A 24,733-nucleotide genomic window follows, 5' to 3' on the forward strand; every position below is an offset into this window, starting at 1 on the left:
ATTTGTGGTGAAAGACTTCAAAATCCTTTCTTCTTTTTGAATTATACAATACAATATTACTATTACATTATTGTCCCCCTACTGTGCAACAGCAGATCAGAACTTCTCACTCCTATCTAACTCTGACTTAGTACTCTTTGATCAACCTCCGCCCACCCGCATTCTCCCCAGTCTCTGGTAACCACATTGTACTCTCAATCTCTATGAGATCAGTGTTTTTTGGATTCCACATAGGAGTGAGATCATGTTGTACTTGAATTTCTGTGCCTGGCTTATTTCACTTAACATAATGATCTCTAGTTCCAACAACTGTCACAAACGAGAGAACCTCAGTCTTTTTAATGGATGAATAGTATTTAGTTATATATAGGTTACATTTTCTTTATCTATTCATTAGCTAATGGATACTTGGGTTCTTTCCATTTCTTGAATACTGTGAATAATGACCACAGGAGTGCAGATGACTATAAGCCATACTTACTTCATTTCCTTTAGATACATACTCAGTAGTGATGGATCATATGTCAGTGCTATTTGTAATGTTTTGAGGAATCTTCCATGCTATATCCCATAATGACTTTACTAATTTCCATTCCCACTAATAGTGTGCAAGGGTTTCCTTTTGTTCACATTTTTCTAGCATTAAAGATTAGAATCTTTCATTCTTTTGGATAATAACCATACTTACTGGAGAAAAGTAATACCCTATTGCGATTTTTGTCTACACTTCCCTGATAGTAAGTGATGTTGAGCATTTATTTATTCATGCTCTGCCAACCACTCATATGTCCTTTTTTGATAAATGTCTATTTAAATTTTTTGTCCAGTTTTTAACAGAGTTATTTATTTATTTTTGCTATTGAGTATGTAGTATTCCTTATATATTTTGGGTATCAACCATTTCTCAGATACATACTTTACAAATACAACTCCCTTTCTCCCTCTCTGTATTTTTCCTTTTGCTGTACAGATGGTTTTCAGTTTGATGTAATCTTATTTAAAAGTTTTGCTTTCATTTACATGTGCTCTTGAGGTCTTGTCCAAAGCATCCTTGCCCATACCAATGTCCTGAAACATTTCTTATATTAGGAGATACTTTTTATGTCCATGATAATGAGAGGTTCATTAAAAGTTGTGCATTAGCACAAGGGATAATCTATCATAATGAAAGAAAATATGTTCTTTTTCCATATATAAGAAATGTAAATGCAAAAATAAACCATTTCAAAAAATTAAGGTACAAGAATGATCTCAGTTTTAGGAAGATCATTTTACCCAGTATGGAAACCCAGCAGCACTTGAAGAAATTACAGACTTACTTTTCCAACATTAAGTAATCAAAATGTTTACTTTGTAAATAATAGCAAAAATTTAACAGCAAAAGATAAATTAAGAATAGGTATTTATGTCACTTGTGGGCTAAGGGGTTGATATTAGATTTTCAGAGAGCTGTAATTCAATGAAGAAAAATATGAATTTCATTATAGATGAGAATATATAGCTGGAAATTATATGAATATCTTCTCAGATTTTCTAATAAGGGAAATGCAAATAAAATAACAAAGAGTTACTAGTCTTTACTGTAGGAGGGTATACAGTTTCTTTTCACAAACTGTTTTTGGAAAAGTTTTAGCTTTTCTAATCAGTCTGGCAAATATATTTTAAAATCAAATGGAAAATTTTGCTCTTTGAACCAACAAACACATTCCTCAAAATATGATTCTTTTAAGAACTGGATATTTGAATACTTTTTATTATACAATAGTTTGTAATAGCAAAAACTGGACACCATTGGAAAAAACAGGTAAATTAATTATAGTGTAATCAGGAACAGACTATTCATGCTTGTATGAATAGCAGATTAATTTGAAGAAATTTTCTTGTGATAAAAGCAATATGCACATATTAATACCTCAAAAATTTAATATATCATTATGATCATATTATATATTGTAATATTGCCCATTTTTGTAGGACAATTAACCAGTACGTTTGTCCTTGTGTCCATGTATGTGCATGTGTATGTGTGTGTGTGTGTGTATGTGTGATTATATGATCGTTGTGAATGGTGCATGCAGACCTGTGTCTTATTTTGGGGCAAAGAATGAAAGCAGAACATAATGAAAAAACATAACGAAAAAGTTGCCCATATACTATACATTCAACTAGACCCACTTCAGTGCACCTGTGTGTGTACATGCACACCTACGGAGAAAAATATAAAAAGTAAATACTTACATAAAAGTATCTGGCTACTAGCCACCATTGTTACTTTGGGAAATTGATTTAAATTTTCTTCACTTTCTCCACACCCTGACTCCTCTCAAAATCAAGAAATAAATAATGAAATACAATTGAAACTCCATGTTCACACTGGACCCCAATTGGGCTTTTTAACTATTTCTATTATTTCTATGTATCATAACTAAGCTGTCTTAGATGCCTTAGCAACATGCCTTTTCTATTCCCTTGTGTGAAAGAAGCCATCTTGCATCAGATTTAACATCATTGTCAAAAACCTATTCATTCTCCTTTCCATTCAACATCAACAAAATTGCTGAACACCTCCATCAAGTTATAAAATTAGCTCTGGAATGTGATCAGTGAGGCATGGGCCCTACCCTTATCCATGATTAAGTGCAGGCACAAAAGGCCAGCACGTAGAGGACCACAGTTGCTGTGACAGGTGAAGGTTTGGAGCTCTGAGGGAGTATAAAGGAGTTTTAAGTCCGTAAGAAATGAATCGAGTTTCATTTATACTTTATTGTAGGGTTAAATGCCTTTGTTCATTTCATAATATGGTTTGTAATGAATTCATTTTTAGAATATTGGTATGAGTTGAATTTCATGAATTTAAATCTGTCATTTAAAATAACAGGTACCCTCAAGATCTGTGTAGAATACATTTCTTTCTTTATTGAATACTCCATTTCTTGTTCATGGAGCATCTACAGTTTTTGGGAAGCTTATTTTCTTGAGAGAATTGTGTATTTTCACGTGTGGAAAAGTTTTAGGATTCATTTCCCAAAATGAAAATTTCTGCATGGGTTCATTATTCTCTCTGTACAGTATCATATAACAAATATACAGATACTTTTCCAGCCTTAAAAATATATTTAGTTTTACACTTGTATGTGTACACTATATGTATTTCTGTAGTATATGGAGTTAATTTACTATAACAGCATAAATTTATTTTGTAAGTAAATAACAATCGATGTCACTTTAAGAGCCTGAACTCTTTCAATAAATGGGGCTGTTTATTTGCTGGCATCTTCACGGGTTCTAAAGTTTATGATTTGGAATTTTTACACATTATCATATTCAATTTTTTAAGATCTAGAATTTTGATTTTTGAAAACCCCATTGAAAACAATGAGTCAAAACATCCATATTTTTTCAAAATATTTTTAAAGAAACTAAAATATTCTTGTAATTTATGAGTTTATTTGACAAGGCAGGAATGACTTCCTGCATTTGTGACCTTAAAATTTTCCAGGGTCCCAGTCTCAGAAGAACCCTATGCTTTAATGTTGCTGCTGCCAGGTTACCTTGCTTGATAATTTTGCATTCTTTGATAATTTTAAAACATCTGAAATTACAACTAATAACAAATCTTGGGAATTAGCTTTTTCCCTCCAGAAAGTTTGTCAAAATGATCTTTCACCTTTTCAATTTTATTTTGTTTTATAAAAATTCAGCAAGATCACCCATTTTCAACCTAACATTTGAATTCTTACACGTACTGCTCTGTGATCAGACATCAAAGAAATGTTTCCATGTATAAGAACTGCATTTTCAAACTATGTTTGCTTTGCATTGACAAAATATGAAAGGATTAAGTACACCTCACATAGATCAGTTTGGACTTTTAAAATATGGACAGCATAGTTTTGATGAGAATTCCTATGCTTGGGCCCATGGAATTCACACCCACCTGCTGCATTTCTCAACTTTCATGTGCATTACTAGAGAATGTGTGATCAGGTTTTCTTGAAGCATTACGAGTCCATCATCATTCCTAGTATTGTTGCAAGATACTTAAATCTGTCCCCAAAGGAATTTTGGTTTTAAAAACAGCAAACTAAAAACTGATTAGAAGTGTATGCCTTAAGAGTGGACTAATTCTGTTTCATCATGTTAGCAACATTTGAAAAACATCAAGCCATTTGATGGCAGTGAGGAGTGCTTGTGTAAATGTTCCATTATGAAGATTTCCCCCCGTAGTTGCTGTTGGATAAAGCCTCTGTGACAGGTCCCACTCACATTTCCTTCTACTATTCTAATGGCTTTTTCTGTGTTCTTTTTTTCCCATGTTCCAGAATGATTCTTGGGGAAAGCAATATTCATATGCACTCTTCAAAGCTATGAGTCACATGCTGTGCATTGGATATGGCGCCCAAGCCCCAGTCAGCATGTCGGACCTTTGGATCACCATGCTGAGTATGATCGTCGGGGCCACCTGCTATGCCATGTTTGTAGGTCATGCCACAGCGTTAATCCAGTCTTTGGATTCTTCAAGGAGGCAGTATCAAGAGAAGGTATTTTGTTTTATCTCTCCTATCTTTAATCAACTAGTTAGTAAGTTGAATTAATTGTGTTCAAGCTAATAAATCTAACAAATCTATCCCTGGCTATCAAAAATACAATGAACTAAAATGGTTAAAGTAAGAAAGTGCAGTGTTTTGACATTTTGAGAATTCTTCAAGATGATCTTGTAGCTTTCATTTATTTTTACTTTCTGTGTTGAATAATAATTTTTTTAAATCTCATTTTGCATCCACAAAAAAACATGTTTCAAAATATATGTAGCCAATATATAGTATTATGCTTCATGGTCTATCACAGTTCAAAAGTTTTAGTGGGCACAGTGGCACATGCCTGGAATTCCAGTGGCTGGGGAGGCTGAGGCAGGAGGATCTGAGTTCAAGGTCAGTCTCAGCAACTTAGCAAGATCCTAAGCAACTCAGTGAGACTCTGTCTCTAAATAAAATACAAAAATGGGCTGGGGATATGGCTTAGTGGTTGAGGGCCCCTGAGTTTAATCCCTGGTACCTCCCCCTCAAAAAAAAAAAAAAGTTTTATATGAAGGGATATCCATGGAGTAGAGGAAGGGAACAGAGGGGGAAAGAGGAAGGACAGATAAAGGGAAGAACCACATAACAAATTTGACAAAATTATGCTATGTACATATGTACTTATGAATATATCACAGTGAATTCCAATATTATTTGTATCTATAAAGCATCATTTTTTAAAAATAAATAAATAGAAGGGAGACCAGCAGAGCAAAGGAAAAAGAATAGGGGGAGGGAAGAAGGGAGGGAAAGAGGAAATACCGGGGGCTGAAAGGGAGCAAATTATATTCCATGCACATATGATTATATCAAAATGAACCCCAATGATATATATAACTATATCAATAAAAACATTTAAAAAGCTTTATATATGTATGGGTAATATTATACTATAAACCTTTCTGTAGTGTATATTAAGAAAAATGCTAACTGACTAAATGGGAACAGGCAGTCATTGCACATTGCACGTGCCCCTTTGTATTTCTCTGCATGTTGTAACCATAATTAATGTTACAATCCATACACTCAACTGAACATATGTTGCCCTTTAGCTAGATAATTCACCACACCCTCCAGTTTTAAAAATGCATGTTAACAGCTGCCATTGTGCATTCTCATGCACAATGTGTTAATTAAAATGATTGTTGCTCTAAACCTTTGTCAAAAGGGAGAAAAAAAGTAATTTTATGCAATGATTTATTCATTGCATTTTTAATATACTTAATTACTTTGGCTGGGACTAAACATTGCTTAGTCGGACACTACTAATACTCTTAACCAAATATCAGGAACTTTCTGACAAGGAAATGAGAACATTTTATACCTGGAGGAAGGCCCTGTAACATAGAGACTCCGTTGTGCATGACAGTGTATCTGGCATCTGAACTGCCAAAAGACATTTCTGAAAGTGATGGCTAAAATAGTCCTAGAATACTTTTCATGAATAACGGCTTAATCTCAATTATTTTCAAAACAGCTGAACATCATTTCAGTTGTTGCTTTATTTACAGAAGTGCTCAACACTATAATCACACAACAGGAGAAAGGGAGCCTAGATTTTTTTTTTCCCCTGAATGTAATTACACTGCCACCAACTATTACAACAACCAAGTTGGTTCTTCATTACTGAAGCAATGAAAACATGAACCACCAAAATTGCTTTTGGGTTCATTTTTAAATAAAGACTGCAATTAAATTGTGTAGAACGAAGAGCATAGTAAGGGAGAAGACTTTATACATGGTGAGTTTGAACAAGATAATATACTCAAATGAGTTTGGGGTCATTTATAGGGATTGAAGGTAAGACTACAAAATGGTATATCTGATGTTTCTCTTGCACTGTTGCCTTTTTCCTTTCAGTTGCTTTAAATTAAAGTCTTCCTTTCCCATCCTTTCCCATTGAGTTTGTTTGCATCATTGCTACGTTTTCTAAAAAAAAAAAAAAAAAAAAAAAAAAACTTGAATGAACTGCATTCATTAGCACTGTTTTGCGCATTAAATATATTGTCTTTTTTATGATTTTAGGCTCATGTAAGCCAGATTTAACCTAGGAATTCTCTTTCTTTAACAATGTAGACATGTATATGCAAAGATGTTATGAACTTTTCTGTAGTTCAAGTCATCAAATTCTGGATCTTACTTGTGTTTGGTCCAAGGGCAGGATGTTGGGTTAACCCCCCCTTTTTTTTTTTCTGACATTCAGAATAATTTAATCTGGTGCAGCTGGCTCAAAGAAATACTTGTAAATGTATTTGTGTCCAAATATTTATCAGCAAGTGCAGTTATAGAACTCTGTCCTCATTTTCTAGTCAGAATTGTACTAGACAACACTCTGTCCTCATTTTCTAGTCAGAATTGTACTAGACAACACTGGTCTTCAGTACATCATGTTAATTTTTAAAATCTTATTTTTGTGATCATATATGACTAATTTTGATCAACCTTATAGAATGGCTCTGTTTAATGTGTGATTGATTTGCACCCTATTTTGTGATTTGACCACTTTGAGTTTTTGCTAAATTTTTATTGTGCCTTCCCCAATCCTCTCTTCCATGTTACCAGGAAATTGCATAGTTTTGGTAACAGGTCTAGAGAAAAAGTTCAACTTCATATTCTAAAGAAAATGTAATTTTCTTTCCAATAGTCCCTTTAATTTGATTTAATGAGAATTGGCTTTTCTGGGAAAATTAAATCCTCCTCAACTCCACTCATGTATTTGAGTGCTAAAAGCCAGGAGCAACAAAGGAGGCTGATTCACAGGTTCTTTTCTCTCTCCTATCATAAGCCCACAAGGAGCTGTTGTATCTCTTCTCATCGGGGTAGAAAACAGAAGGAAAGGGATGGAAAGAGGCAGATTTTATGTACCTGGTAAATGTGATAAGCTAGTGTCTCTGTGTGGGTCTGCAGATGAGTAAAGCCGACACTTCCTTCCTGAGATCCTTTGGACTCTACAAGTGAGGACGGTTAAGTTGTCCTGCATTTCCTGGATGAGACCCTAAAGATTCTCACGGTTCATCTCCAGTCTTTGTCTGCTAGGAGTTCCTTACTCTACCATGGGATCTGGTCCATAGAGAAGCACAAATGTATCCATGCATCCTTCTCTTAGGCCATCTTAGGAGGAGGTTCCCTGCCTCCTCCACCAAACAAGGAGGACCCTCCATCCAGCTTTTCCTGGTAAGAGTCAGACAGCTGTGTCCACAGATTATTTACACGTTCTCAGATGTGATTCCAGCTCCTGGACTTGGGTCTGCCAATTGTAAATCTGGTTGAGATCCCCACTGGTTTTGTTGAGGTGTTCCCCACAGGTCAGTTGAGAAAGTACCCTTCTTCCATCTCAGTCCCAGAAGTTGGGAAGGAATTTACAGCAGAGTAACTGCTTTCTCTGAAGAAATCTGAGCACTAGTGCCATAAGAAAACTTCCCATGCTACCTTCTGATCTCTCCATATGTTAATGAAGTTGAAGCCTCCAAGAACCTTGGATCATCCTTTACACTTGTAAAACTGTTGTGTCTCTGAGTAGATGTTCAATGAACATGAGGCAGGCAGTTCCTGTCTAGTATCCTTTAACTCCTTATCTTGTCTCAAAGCCAGTACCACAGATAATAAGTATTCTACATATGTAAAACTGTGCCCTGATAAAAATAAGTTGAAATATTAATAGGAACAATGTTATTGAAATGCGTGTGGTATAAATTTGTGTGCCCTGAACATTCAACAAGTTGTCTGCTCTCCATGCCAAGCCTCCACGTATTTTAAATTATTTATGTTCAAAGAAATAAACCCTGGGAAACACCTACCTAAAAACTCCCCACTGTGACCATTTTTTTCTTTTTTAACTGACCTTAAATTATTACCCTCCTTTCTAGATATACCTGTAATTCATCTTGCCTTCATGAAATGAAACTGCTTTTGATCATATTATTTCTTTATGCTTCCAGATCTTAATTCATATATTTGAAATTTTCCGTGGGAAGCCTACTATTATTTTTTCTCCTTGTCAATCTTTTTCCTGTCAAATAATTACAGTACCAGAAATTTGTGTGTGCATGTTTTCCACTCTAAAGAGCAAGGATTTTAGCACAAGACACATTATTTAGAGGAGGTTTGCAACTTACCTTGCTATAGTTGATGCACATGGAAGATTTTTAATATGGAATTTGAATATGAACAAAGAATCACTTTATGTGCAGAAATTATCAATTCCATATATGTTAATACACTAATTAGTTTACTGAAACTGGGGAGTAGACTGCATAAATGCAAGGCAGGTATAGGATAAGTTGTTTCACAGACTCTGTCTTGTAATAGAACCAGTCTTCTACCTGAATTACACCTGGTTTCAAACTTGAATGTTATATAAAATTTTAAAACATTACTGTGTAATCAGTTTACCAAAATTAAAATCCTAAATATATCCAAAAGGACAAAATGATTCAATTTTGTTCATCTTGGAAGAAGTTTATATGATGCCCATTCAGAGGCCTTTTGAATTATAAGATAAATTTGATATAAGTAATCTCTCAACCAAGAAACCAATGGGTATGTAATCATGTATGACACATGATTGAATTGTAGAATTTCATGTAATCAAGTCACAAATATCAGAAAAATCTTAATGACATATATGAATATTTTAATTAATGATTCATAGGTTCTTATTCTATCCTCTACATGAAGATCTACAGTCAGGACTATTGCATAAATTTCTTATTCCATAAATTCTCTCCCTTTTTACCTCATCCACATCTTCCAAGTTTGTATAAGTTAGTGATACCCCTGGAGACAAAACTCACTTTCATTTTCAAGCTATTCACATCTCATTTGCAGAATGTGAGCAGATTTCAGTTCATTTAAAATAAAGTAATTATGGTTCTTGGTAGTTTGCCCTTCAAGGAGAATTTGAGTGAAGGAGTAGGGGAGAATCAGCCTTTACACTCTAAAGGATCTCACAACCCAATCTTTTCCTAGTAGCTAACCACTATTCTCTCAAAAACCCAATGAGACTCCTACTGCCACACCTTTTGCATTACTTCCTTACATGCTTTTAAGACTTTCACAGGCTACGTAATAAATTATTATTCTGTCCCTCTGGAAGACTTCAGGGTTTCCCCTGATCTTCTCAACCTCTACTCATCAGTGCATCGTGTATACACTCTGTCTAAAGGAAATACAAGCACCAGGACAGCGAGACCTGTGCCTCTACCTGTGGCTCTGCTGTTGCTGGTTTTCACCGCACTCACGGGAGCCTGAGGGTGCAAGAGCACTAGAGAGGTAGTGAGGAACACAGACGCTGACAGGTGTTCTGCCTGTATTATACCAGTAAGTAGGAACAGGTTTCATGATTTGAAGTTTTCTTGATGATGTCACTTGACTATACATGAAAGCATATTTTAAGTTGTTATTTTGTTAGTTATTTACACATATGCAAACATCCTGCCTCAGGTGTTTCAGCAAGTGCTTGGTAATTTGCTTGTTATTTAGCTGTTTGTTTTGAGATGGGTTCTCAAAATAAAACCATGTTGCTCAGGCCAGTCTCTAACTCCTGGGCTGAAGTGATCCTTTACTGAGGATGACAGGCATACACTATGGTGCCCTGCTATTTGTTTATTTTTATTTTGCTGGAACACAGATCATATTTTAGAAGATAAAATTTCATTCTGCTTTTCCTCCTAGAATTCTGAGATTGATTACTTGCTCCTGGAAGTAAAGGCATATTACCAAAGTGCTTTTCATCAGGGTTGAAGCAATTTCTTAGCTGCTGGTTGATCAGGTGTGTGTTCTGCTTCAGGACAAAATGGAAACACACTTGTTTCAAGAAGATGAAGAATTTGTGGCTGCTGTCATTAATTCTAAGTGTTCAATTAAAAACAAAACCAAAAATGATCACATGACCTGATTCATGGTTGAGCAAAGAGGAACAGTTTGGAATAATTCTCATGATCATTTATAAATAATAGTGTTATTTAATCAAAACAGGAAAAAAGTTACATCCTCTTTTACAACTCTTTTTCTTTATATCAGAAACTTAATAAGCTGAGCTGCTCATTTGGTTTACTGATTTTGTAAGATACACAGTATTTGTTTTCAGAAGAATGGAAGTCTCTGAAGTTATAATGATCTTGACCTCAGAAAATCTTATCAACCTAGGGCTTAAATGAATAATGGTCTCATTCCTAATTGTCATTGGGATCATTCATAATGGGAAGAGATAGCTCTGAAATCAGGTGCTTTCAACAAAACAATTTTACTTAGTTTCCTTCATAATTCTTCATAATGCTTTTTTGCTCCCTTTACAAAGGAGAATGCCATGAGCAGGATTCCACATGGTTCCCTAATTAGTTGGAAAATTCTCCTTGAGGTCACACCATGTACTTGCTTCTTGGGACCTGAAATTAATGTACTGTATGTTAAATTGGTAGAATTGCCAAATAATCTTAGGCTGTGAAGGTCCTAGTGTTGGAAATCTCTGTGAAATTCTCTCAGAAAAAAAATCTTCAGTGTGATAACCTTGGGTTAGCTGCATGTAATCACTTGAACTGCTACAAACCAGGTTTCTGGTAGAGCAATGATATTATAGAGTCTCATCCTGGAAAATGTGTCCCCTCTAAGTGCTGTTATAAAGATTAGAGTAAGTAAAGGCAGGAAGTCAGTCTGTTAATTACACTAAAGAGAAAAAGAATCTTGCCCACTGCAAATCACTTATACCACTGATTTTCAACTTTTATATTTTAAAATAACTCACTATGGGATATGCTATCCCCTTTTCCTTAGTGAGAGCTTCTGTGCTAATACTCTATGTTCCATGTTGAACTCTCCCACCTGTGTAGTGTATATATCCGTGGCTTCAAAACCATGAGGAGTGCTAAAGATTTGTCCCACCAAAGCCTTCTTTTGTTCTTTGTAGGTTACAGCATATGTGACATCTTTTAATAATAGCTGTAGAGTTCCATTTTGTTTTCATTTATTGATTGATCTATCGATTTAGTTTTTAGAAATTTTGAATATTCATTTGAACTTACACCCCACATTTTCCTTTCAAGTGTTTGCTTTTGGTGTATTTGTGTTCCTCACATAAGATATAAATATGCTGGGAAGCACTTTCACAGGACAAATGCTGGTCACTGGGGAGCCACTAACCTGATAAGGACCCCCAGTGTACAAGACCCACTCTCTTATTCTGCATGTGACTTGAATTTGGTTAGCCAGATCACTGGGCTTCACCTGAAATGGGTTGAATGATGCTGAGAAAATCAGCAGAAAGAGATAATCACCATGGGAGGACTGCCCCAGAAAGAAGTCCTAATTTTGAGAGGATTCCTGGTAGACAGGAATAAAGTATGCAAAGGTGGGAATATGTGGGGAATACTGAATTGTTTAATTTGAATGAAGCAAAAACTGCCTTTCTAGGGAGAGTGTGAAAGAAGCCTCAGGTATATTTTACCCAAGAATAATTTTAAATGCTGGAATGGTGCACTTGTACATTAGGGAAAGGATATTCTTTGCAAAATTTGAGTTACAAGATGTTATCATCAAAACTTTCTTTTAAAAAAATGAATCTCAGCAGCATACAGGATATGCTCTACTCTTAGATTGTAAGATTCCATGATCAAACAGATCTCGTCCTAAACAGGAGGTAACAACACAAATATATCTTGCAGGAATGTCAGCATTGTAAGTAGATAGACACAACTCTAATAAATAAACCAACTGGAAAAACACTATTTTATAAGCAAATAGGATATAAATAATCTTAAGAAGAGATTTATCATGTGAATCGAGTATCAAATAATTTTTTACCTATTAAAACGCATTTATTTAATGCTCACTGTATATGAGATCTGGTAACAGTTGGCTTATAATGAGCACATAGACATGGTGCTTTCCCTCCTGAAGTTTCTATGGCATAGTGCATGGGAAAGGAGGTCAAGAAGACCCAAAAACATGATTCATAGAAAGCACAGCGCTATTAGAAAAGTTTTAAGGTGCAATTAAGGGAAAGGAAAATATGATTAGAAATTTTAAAGACTTTGATTAAATTCACACAAGATGCAGTGGGGTGGAAAAAATATGTTTCAGAAGAGATCTAAAGGATGATTAGAAGGAAGATGTTGACATGTCAAATGGGCAAAGCACTTGGAGATAGGAAGATGCTTGCCACAATTCAAAACAGACAGAAAGAAATTATGACCAAGATAGAAAGTTAAAGTAAGGAAGGAGAGAAATGTAAGAAGCAGATTAGGAGAGACCTGTCACCCTAGTTCACGATGTTATATTTTAGCCAGGATGCAATGAAAGACTAGTTGAGAATTTGAAATGCAACAGTGGTCAGAATATTTTCCTTTTTAAAATTTAAATGAAGGCTGGGCCCAGTGGCACCCAATTTTAATCCCAGTGACTCCAGAGGCTCACAAAACCAGCTGCAGTAACTTAGCAAGGTCCTAAGTAACTTTGCAAGATCCTGTCTCAACATAAAAAAATAAAAAGGGATGGGGATGTGACTCAGTGGTTATGCACCCCTATGTTCAATACCCACTACAAAAAATAAAATACAATTTCAATGAATATCAGTCAACTGTGTGTATAAATAGATTAATAGAAAGCAAAAATTGCTTAGGATTCTTTGCTATTAGGCAAACCATCCAGTGTTAACTTGCGAAAACCCAACAAAGATTTCAATTTTAGCAGGTGGAAATATTAAACATGCCATTCTAGAAGGAAAATAATACTTATTGAAATCACAAGCATCTATAAGAAGGAGACCCAACTCTTTAGTGACTTAAGGACCTGTGTGGTTCCATAAATAATTTGTGAAATGAGAGAGACCAGGTCTACAGGGTGCTGTGCTACAGATGGCCATTTATAAACATAGTCTTTTCCAAGTTGTTTCCCCACTACCCTTTGGAACAATGCCTTCCAAATTGTAGTGTACATCATAATTATTTGAAGAGTTTGGAAAAACAGATTTGTGGGATCCATTTCCAAAATCTCCCATTCATTAAATCTGGAGTGGGTCTTAAGAATTTGCATTTTTTTTTTTTTTTTTTTATTGTAAACAAATGGGATACATGTTGTTTCTCTGTTTGTACATGGCGTAAAGGCATACCATTTGTGTAATCATAAATTTACATAGAGCAATGTTGTTTGATTCATTCTGTTATTTTTTTCCCTTCCCCCCACCCCTCCCACCCCTCTTTACCCTCTATACAGTAGTTCCTTCCTCCATACTTGCCCCCCTCCCTAACCCTAACTCTAACCCTTCCCTCCCCCCCATTATGTGTCAACCTCCACTTATTAGCGATATCATTCGTCCTTTGGCTTTTTGAGATTGGCTTATCTCACTTAGCATGATATTCTCCAATTTCATCCATTTGCCTGCAAATGTCATAATTTTATCATTCTTTATGGCTGAGTAATATTCCATAGTATATATATACCACAGTTTCTTTATCCACTCATCAATTGAAGGGCATCTAGGTTGGTTCCACAGTCTGGCTATTGTGAATTGAGCAGCTATGAACATTGATGTGGCTGTATCTCTGTAGTATGCAGATTTTAAGTCCTTTGGGTATAGGCCAAGGAGTGGGATAGCTGGGTCAAATGGAGGGTCCATTCCAAGTTTTCTAAGGAATCTCCACACTGCTTTCCAGAGTGGCTGCACTAATTTGCAGCCCCACCAGCAGTGTATGAGTGTACCTTTCTCCCCACATCCTCGCCAACACCTGTTGTTGCTCGTATTCTTGATAATCGCCATTCTAATTGGGGTGAGATGGAACCTTAGGGTGGTTTTGATTTGCATTTCTCTTATTACTAGAGATGTTGAACATTTTTCCATATGTTTGTTGATTGCTTGTAGATCTTCTTCTGTGAAGTGTCTATTCATTTCCTTAGCCCATTTGTTGACTGGACTGTTTGAATTCTTGGAGTAGAGTTTTTTGAGTTCTTTATAGATTCTGGAGATTAGTGCTCTATCTGAAGTATGATTGGCAAAGATATTCTCCCACTCTGTAGGCTCTTTCTTCGCATTGCTGATAGTTTCCTTTGCTGAGAGAAAGCTTTTTAGTTTGAATCTATCCCTTTGCATTTTCAACAAGATCTGGAATACTACTGCTCTCCGTCTACCAATGCCCCAGGGTCTTTTCCTTATCTGCTTGTTTGAAGCTGCGCCCTGGACCTATCTGTCTTCCAGGGCATGAGAAGAAGAGAAAGCAGAGAAACCCACAAATCAATTTACTCACACTGCAGGGATAAGAACTTAGGAATATTTCTACCCAAGGAAGCTGGGAAATTCAGTCTAGCTGAACAGCTCTGTGTCTAATGAAAAACTCTAACCAGAGGGAAGAAGCAGAGAAAAGATCTAGGTTGGAAACTAGAGAGAAAGAAACAAAAATGGAGAGGTAGGCAGGAAAATGCTTGGGATGTCTTAGGAAATTCATGAACCATGAATGGGCATGGAGTACTTAAAAAATACTAGTAGATATAAAAGCCAAAATGATCTGTATTGTGTTTGGTGACCAATGGAGAATCATTGAGCCTGTGAATATGTGTATCTTCTCTACAAGAAGATAATCGAAGACAGGGAATGTGGAAATACACAGAGTGGAAAGTGGCAGAAGAATAAAATGTGGGCAAGAACTTATGTCTTCCATTCATCCTTCTTTTAGTAAACCTGGAATGTGTTATCTAGAATGTGTTATCTACCAGGAGTAATGCAGTATCTTTAAATAAAACATTAGTGGAATGCATTTTCTTTATTAACACAGATATCACTGTTATTTAAAAATCCATTAAAATATTTATGTATGAAAAACTTTATTTACCATGAGTTTTCTGATCTGAATCACTAACAGATTTTCTGTCATTTACAATGAAAATAGTTTGTGTAAAACAAAATAACAATCTACACATTTATCATGATTAATATTATACTACTTCATATACTCGGAATTTTTTGTTTGAAAAATAAATTAAATAAATCATTTATTTTGAACTAAATAGATTCATAGTCTGAATTTCAGAATGGAGGAACTTTAGCTTACATAGAGGGAAATGAGGGGGAGTATGAAAAATGGTGGAATGAGACAGACATCATTACCCTATGTACATATATGATTACATGAATGGTATGAATCTGAGTTGTGCACAACCGTAGAAATGAAAAGATGTACCCCATTTGTGTACAATGATTCCAAATGCAGTCTGTAAAAATAAAAAAGTAATTAAAAAAAACTGTTGACACACAAATGAAGCAACTATAAACCATTTTGACATGATATATTTTCAACTATATTTTTACTAAACCAACATATTACTTAATGGGTACATATGTATATTCATATGATAATATTAGATAAAGAACTAGATCCTACATTGATTGCTTAAGTTTTGGCAGCTAAAATTATCTTAGAATATTATAGTCATTTGAAAAGTTTTTTCTGCTATCCTTCTGCCTTACTATTATTAAAAATTAATGGATTAAAAATTTTGAAAGTTACTTAAGCAATTGAGGGAAAGTTCTATTAAAATATCTCATTAGCATATCAATAAAGATGGTCTTCAATTTTAGTATTATAATTTTATTAGGTGATATTTGGAAAGGATTCGTCATGTCTATTAAATGATGGAAATAGATCATTTCAATCTTTTCTTCCAATGAGAACATAAAAAAAACTGCATCTCATTTTAATATCTAATTTCTTTTGCTTTACTTAAGAGGTGTGCTGATCATTAGAGAGCGGAATCGTTTTTAGTTGTTTACAGAAACATCTTGCATGTTTTGGTTCCCTGAATAACTGTACCCCTGAACGGAATGCAAAAGCAGCACAGTGAAGGCAGGCGCCAGGCTGTAAAGGTAGATGTGCAGAAAGGAGTGGGGAAGGCAAAAAGGAAGAAACAAGGAAAGAAAAGAAGATCTACAACAAAGAGAGGGAACAGAAAAATGACAGATACATTATTCAGTAGCTAAAACGTCAGAATTGCTATGGTACCATGGACAGCAGGACAGTCCAGGTAGCAGGTGACCGGTTTTGATTGATCTCTGGTAGAAAACTCCTTTCTCTTATCTGTGCTTCTCCAGATTTTGATCAATTTATCAAATTTGTTTTTATCTCCACGAGGGTCCTTCTGTTTTGGTGGCAGGCAGATTGCCAAGCTGAACTGGCCCAGGGATGAGAGCTGAAGAGACCAAATCACAGAATGCAAGCACACAGTACAAATGTGACCTTTCTTTTCTTGATTAATTTTAATTTTTTTATTTTATTTTATTGGTTCTTCTTAGTTATAGCTGACAGTCTACTGTCATTCTGATATAATTATACAAGCATGGAATATATCTCATTCTAATTAGCACTCCTTCTTATGGATGTACATTATGGTAGGATTCACTATGGCATATTCATATAAGCACATAGGAAAATAATTTCGAATTCATTCCACTGTCTTTCCTTTTCCTATCCCCCTCCATTCCCTTCATTCCCCTTTACCTAATCTACTGATTATCTGTTCTTCCCCTCTTCCCTCATATCTTAGGTTAGCTTCTATATATCAGCACAAATATTTGACCTTTGGCTTTTGGGAACTGACTTATTTCTCTTAGCATGTTAGTCTGCAGATTCATACATTTACTTGAAAATGTCATAATGTCATCCTTTTAAGGTTGAGTAATACCACATTTTCTTTATCCATTCATCTTTTGAAGGGCACCTAAATTGGTTCCATGGCTTAGCTATTGTGATGTGACCTTTCTTAGACAGCCCTGTGGGGCTCAAGCAGAAGGTGATAATTGTGCAAGCTTTTTATTTTTAATTACATTTTCTGCCTAATTCCTCCACATATTTGCTCATCATTTAGGACATTTAAAAACAGGTAGTATGTTTTATAACCATTGAAACACTTTTAAGTGAGTGATAAGATAAGTAGGTGATAATCAGGAAATTTTACAATCTACAACAGATATGAGAAAAATTCCCATTACATTTCCTTGTACTGAAATATGTTAAAATGTTTTTAAAGTGGTGAAAGGGTAAAAGCTTTAATTGCCTTGAAGTTTTCTTTATTGGAACACTTAATTTCCTGAGTGGATAACTCATTCTTTCCTGATTCCTGGCAGTAATGTAATAGGTCCCCAGTCAAGCAAGCCCCAGGAAATAATAAGTTGGAGAAATTAGAGTAATTTGAAAAACTGAATTTACAAATCAATTCTCTCTTTTTCTTAGAATAATTTAGATGACTAGCTTCCAAACTTCAAAAAAATGAATAAAATATTCTTTATGCATTTATAGTGATAATCGCTTGTATTAGCAATCTGAAAAATCTATCATAAGAAATAGTAGTAGATCTTCATATTTTATTGTAGTATTGCAAAATAGCATTTAATTTTTATCCCAGTTTTAGATATTACCTGTTCTCTAAATCCACACAATAATAATGAATTCAAACAAAAAGAATAGTATTTTGAGTATGAATGTGCGTGGTATGGTACTCACCAAAATTATAACATACCTAGATTTTAAATTGTTAAATTACCATCCAGATGATTAATGCTATGTAGAACACTGTAATACAAAATATATCTGTAGTTTAAAAGCTGACAGATTAAACTTTTGATGTTTCCAGTACTGAGAATGAAATTTTAATTTTAAGCATCCTTTTTATGATTTTCTTCTCAATTTATATTTTAGAGATGAAAAAACCTGAGGTATAGAGAGTTTAAACTATATCCCATATTCGTACACCTAACAAGCAGTATGGTAATGATATAAAACAGCATTCTTATTTTCTAATCCAATGTGTTTTGGAGAAATGCATAGGTAATAGACAAATTAAAATTTTCAGAAGAACTTTGCAATTCAGAATTTGCATTTCTCTTATAACCTTGAAAAATAGAACCTAGCATCTTCTCTGTGAAAATTATTATATTAAGATTTTTGCATTTGTATAAACAATGTCGTTTGAAGAAAAGATCAAACATTTAATGAGTAGGATAATTAAATTCTTCCCTGGTTGATGACCTGTGTATATTAATCTAGGTGCTAAGTGAGCAGTACATCCAAATACAAACAACTTTTTTTTTTTTTTTTTTAGGTGTTACCAGTTTTTGGTTATTATGACTATTGCTCTAATAAACAGGACACACATCTGTCTTTTTACATACTGATTCAATTTTTTTTTTTAATTGGTACTCAGTGATGGGGTTGCTAGTTCTAGTTCGGCTTTCTTGAGGAAACTTTTCCAACTGTTTTCCATAGTGGTTGTACAAGGTTCTACTTCTACCAACAGTTCGTAAGAATTCCCTTTTCTCCACATCCTCCCAGCACTTGCTGTCTTTTGTCTTCTTGATAATAACCATTCAGACTGGAGTGAGATGATCTCTACTTGGGGTTTTGATTTGCATTACCTTCATGATTAGTGATGTTCAGCATTTTTCATCTATCTATTGGCCATTTGTATGTCTTCTTTTGAGAAATGTCTGCTTCCCCTTTTAAGATCAGATTGTCTCTTTTTTGCTATTGAGTTGTTGGAGTACCTTATGCAGTTCCTTATATATATTAGCTCTTTGTCAGATTTACAGATTGCAAATATATTCGGTCATTCTGCAGGTTGCCTCTTCACTCTCTTGATTATTTCCTTTGCTGTGCCAAAGCTTTTAGTTTGTTGTAGCCCCACTTGTCTCCTTTTGCTTTTGTTTCCTATGTCTTTGAAGTCTTATCAAAAAAAAAAAAAAAAAAAAATGCCCTAAAGTATTCCCCCTATTTTCTTCCAATACTTAAAATGTTATATTTTGCCCCTGCTTTTCTTTGAGGTGTATAAGCAATGGATTTTCACTTTAGAACGTTAATTCTCTTGCGTTTCATTGACTTAAAATTGTATGTCAAAGATTTCATATTGTTCCAAAGTTTTTATTTGACTGCATTTGATGTAACACTGGCATCATTCAGATACGTGTGAGGGTTCTTAAGATCCAGTTACATTCATCCATCAAATTTGTACACATAACTTTGATTTACTTGAAAGGAAATGTGCTTGGCCTTGTAAGCAGCTTAACAAAACACCAAGTTCTGCACAGAGATCTAAAGGGAAACATGAGAACATAATGTGGCTGTTAAGCTTTTATCCTCATAATTCCCCTAGCAAACTCTTAGAGGAGTTATTTTTCTTATTTAATAGGTAGAAAAACAGTAAAATTGGTATAAATTTTTTTTTCAGGACATAGAGCATTTCACTGTTTAAGAATGTAAATAAATACGATCAATTTCATGGAAGTTTTTTCAATATATTTTTAGTTGTAGAGAGACACAGGACTTTTATTTTATTTATTTATTTTTATGTGGTGCTGAGGTTTGAACCCAGTGCCTCACATGTGCTAGGCAAGTGCTCTACCGCTGAGCCACAACCCCAGCCCAATTTCATGAATTTTTGATAACAATGTTCTCGTTCTCTTTCTCTTTCTTTTTCTTTTCTTTCTTTTTTTTTTTTTTCATGGAACAGAAGTTTAGGGAAACAACTTTCTTAATTTAGAAAATAAAGAGGGGAATTACTTATTCTTTAATATTTTAATATTAAAATATTTCTGAGAATGTTAAATATTTATGACATGACTTAGAAATGATCTGAGTTCTTTAAGCATTAAAAAGTGAGCAGTTTTCATATTTTGTCATGGAATTTAAATGTAGTTGAAGATATGGAAATTATTTACTCAGATTTTAAAATAAATTGTTAATTATTTAGGCAGAATTAATACCAAAAGTTACTTATAGCAAGATGTGGTGGCAGTTAAATGTATCAAAGAAGTCATGACATAGTAATCTGTACCAAACTACCAGAATATTTCAATGATATGTCCATCATTGAATACCATCCTTAGTATAATTAATTATATCCATGTGAATTGGTTGTTATATTGAAAGTATAGTCCTTAGCATCAGACTGAGTTGGGTTTGAATTTAACCTCTTCCCCATAGCTGAGTGACCAAAGCAAGTCACATAATATCTTTGAAAATCATTTTCTTCATCCTCAACAAGGGAGTGAATTATTTTTAGTCAATAGACTTTGAAAACTGAGTATGCTGATTTAAAAAAATTTTCCTTTATGGATTTTTTTCTTTGATTCTGTCTCAGATTTCTGATGGCCATCTTTTTATAATATATAATTCACATATTTAGAGGATGTAATTTAAAAAATAAAAAAATTCTCTTGGTTTCATTGTTTCCATAACGATGTCAGGGGCAGTCTAGGATCAATAGTCTCTGCAGAAATTTATAGTACAAGTTTCTACTAGTTCTGAGAAATTCTCAGAGTTTTCAAGAAAATATTATTTTCAAAAGCATCAGGTTTTATAGGGCATACTTGTTACTTAACACCTTATTAACAGCTATGTTCCTCATTTCTGTACCTGTTCATCTTATAATTATTATTGAGATTCTTACATAATTTTTTAAAGAAACTGTATAAATAATCTATCTTTCCCCCCTAAAAGGAACTTTGCAATATCATAACAACTCTCCTCTGAAGAAAAATACTGTCTGATTCAGTGTCACTGAAGATGGCTGCTAATAATTACTGTTCTCACAGAACACTTATCGTGACTGTGCCATTTTCTCTGGAGAAGGAAATAACATTTAATAGTTTTTCTACTTTTACATAAAGTAAAGGAATTAACCTCACTTTGAACAAGCAATAGGATGTCCTAATCTCTTGGTGCCAGGCAATTTCCTATTTTTTAAGTAATAGAAAAAAATTCCTTATAATCTTTGCCACTGTGTTAGTCAGCTTTCCTTCATTGTAACAAAATACCTGAGATAATGAACTTAAAAAGAGGAAAGGGTTACTTTGTCTCATGGTTTCAGAGCTTCTGGTCCATGATCAGTCAGACTTACTGCTTTTAGGAATGTGGTGAGGTGGCACATCACTGTGGGTGAGTGTGATGGAGCAAAACTGCTCACCTCATGGCCAGGAAGAACAAGGGAACCAGGAGGGGGGATCAGGGTTCCACAAACCATTTCAAGGGCATGTCCTCAAACCTAACAACCTCTCCCTAAGCCCCACTTCATAAAGATTCCACCTACTCCCGACAGTGCCACCATGAATTCAAGCCATGTGTCAAAACACATGAGGACTGGGGGGACATTCAGTATCCAAACAATAGCAGTCACCATAAAATGCTACTACTGAATGTGTAGTGTTAAAAAGGGAGATTCAAGTCTTACAGGAGAACAACATGTGCAGGGAATTAGTGGGTTTTTCATCTGGTGTCGGAGCTCTGAAACCTTAGGATCTTTGGTTTTCCCTGTAATTTGTGTATGTGGTAAGATATATGCAACAGTAAATTTGCCAGTTTTACTATTATTTTTCTGATGAAAAAGTGCTTACTACAAACACATTTAGCAATGAATAACTGGGCTATCTGGAATATTATGTCCCTATAACTTAACTCCCAAGATAGCCTAAGTGCTTCCAGAATGTGTTCTCAATATATACTAGATATAGGTAGAGTAGGGTGAGTGGATCCATAATCTTCAAATTTGTCCTTCAAATTCTTAATTTTTCACTCTATTCCATATATTGGGCATATATATATATATATATATATACACACACACATATATCTTAATGAGGGCTCAAGAACATGCTCTCGTGTTACCTGGCTCTGGCCTCGTCTTCGATTGGGCGTGCATATATATATATATATATATATATATATATATATATTCTCCTAAATCTACCTCATTTTTTTTCTTTTACTATGGTATGGAACTACCACCATTATCCATTTTCAGAACCTTTAAGCCACCTCATAAGGAAGGCTCTGTAAAACATTAACTTAAACTCCATTAAACATTAACTTACTTACTTCCTACTGGTTTTCCTTAACAGCTTTTAGATGCAGTCATGCTTCTGTTACCAAGTAGAAGCTAAATAAATTTACATAAAAAAATGGAATCCAAAATAGTGTCTTCAGTGTTAATAAAACCATTTATTACACTTGCCCTGGAGATATTTGTTAGTCAACACTTTCTTCATAAATCATACATACATATAAATATTTGTTGGCTAACAACTAGTACTTATATCCTTTCCTTGAGAATGTATATAAAAATATAGGGAGTTTCATGAGACATTAATGAGAATCAAGAAAATACATCATTGCTTTGGATTAATTGATTATGGAAATAATAAAATGTAAGACTTTACCCAGACCACTCCATTTCATTTCCTTTATGTGGATTCAAATATTAAAAAAAAAAAAACTTACTAAATATAATTGTAACGTTAAGAAAAGAGAGGACTTCTCAGATGTATAGTTTACAGACTATGTAAAGATAAATTGTCAGAACTAATGTTTCAAATTAAGAGAAACACATCATAAAAATGAACACGACAAAATAAAAACTAATGCTGGTGAGCCAACATTGTAAAATTAACCAGTGAGTGGATGGATGTATGGATGGATGGCCAGCTATCAGGTAGAGACTTCACTAGGGAGAAGTGCCCTAAAGGTCTTAATGAGGGCTCAAGAACATGCTCTCCTATTGCCTGGCTCTGGCCTCGTCTTCGATGTTAGATGGAGGACATGCTGTCTGTCCTTCCAGAGGGAACAGTTCTCCCTCGCTAGGTGCATTTTCAGAATGCCTCTTTAACATGAGTTGTGAAGGAAATTGGTGGGCTCGTTTATTCATTATGATAGTTCACAGAAGCATAGAACTCTGACCCAAGAATTCATAAGAACTGAAGAATAAGAAAACATACTGAAGAATAGGGTGGCCGTGGGGGTAATAAAAAAGACTGCTCATTAGAAATTCAGAGACCAGTTTTATTCCTGACATTTACTAACTAGATCTAAAACTGGTGAAAATGAATTTGCCACTCTGGGCTTTTTTTTCTCATCTGTGAAATGAGAGGATTGGAAACAATTATCTCTGTGGTGCCCTCCAGCTCTGAATGTCTCTTTTTATACTAACTATATGTTAATCTCCCCCTGGATGATCCAAAAGGCACTCTAAATGTCTTTAGCGTCATCTTTATGCACATAATTCATTAATGTATAGTGCAGGGTAAGGAAATCACCTTTGTGAAAATTATCTCACTGCTTTTATTCTATATAAATGACTTCCAGGGCTTATGTTAACAATTATTTTTAAAAAATTAAATGCCATCTTTCTATATGATCTTTTGGGGGACTTCTTCCCACCTAGTTTTGGTTTTCAAACCACAAGCTAGTTTGTTATAGCAGGACATGTTTACTCTTAACACCCAGTCACACAAAATCAAGTATGTCAGTCACGGAACCAGAAGTAATTAGACTTAAACTTCCTTAAGTCTTGAGAACACGGTGTCCACATGTAGGCACAAGGAGCGGTTGCATTGCTTGCCTTCTGTAGTAAACACCTTTTTTTTCAAATTTACCAAAAAATCATCCACATTCTGTGAGATTAGCTTAAGCACACATTCTAATAACTGAAGTTGCAAAGATTTGGTTGTATGTGATTGCAAAATTGATCCCTCAGTGTTTGGAAAGCAATAATCAAAATGGATCAGATCACAAAGAAGCATCAAAGGAGGCCAGGAAATGTTCACTGAGAAACAGATGCCCACCTGTTAGCAGAGTAGGGAAGGAAACACAAAGCACAAGTACTCATGGAAAGCAACCCTCAAATATCAGATAACTCAGCAGTAACTACTGCATTTTACATGGTACAGAAAGTGTTCAAGGTGATTACCACAAATAATCACAAACATTACATTCAGTATGAAGGAAAAGCATAATTGTGATTAAGAATCACTGAGTTTTAAAGGTTCTAAAAATGTTTGCTGTGGAGTACAGAGATTTCCAACTTAGAATCCCTAGGAACAAAATGACTATCTTAATTTCTCTTTTTAAAAAAAAAAATTGCTATGCTTATAAATACTTCAGTTTCTTATGCTTTCATATTTGAACTTTCACGGCCATATCTCACAAGCATGTATGTTTGTGCCAATGGATTAAATTGTTTCTCATTAAGGTAGTCATAATTTAGGAAACTAACACTGATTTAGCACTGCTTTATACTATGTTATATTTTATACTTAATTGTGGTCTCTGTTATTTCTATTACACCATCGTATAAGATGGAATAACTGAAGATCAAAGGAGTCAATTTACAAGTTCAAGGAACAAAGCTGC

The 24,733-nt window shown here is 34.6% G+C and overlaps 1 protein-coding gene across 2 annotated transcripts in view; it reads left to right on the forward strand.

Annotated features, from left to right (window-relative positions):
- The window catches only part of HCN1 (hyperpolarization activated cyclic nucleotide gated potassium channel 1), a 404,733-nt gene that overhangs the window by 246,982 nt on the left and 133,018 nt on the right, over nucleotides 1-24,733 (forward strand). For both annotated transcript variants that reach the window (XM_079145911.1, XM_079145910.1), the window contains exon 4: nucleotides 4,323-4,541. In XM_079145911.1, the coding sequence (XP_079002037.1) occupies nucleotides 4,323-4,541 (219 nt within the window). The remainder of the gene's footprint in view (nucleotides 1-4,322; nucleotides 4,542-24,733) is intronic.

Source organism: Sciurus vulgaris (assembly GCF_902686455.1).
Source record: "Sciurus vulgaris genome assembly, chromosome: 6".
Taxonomy (NCBI): domain Eukaryota; kingdom Metazoa; phylum Chordata; class Mammalia; order Rodentia; family Sciuridae; genus Sciurus; species Sciurus vulgaris.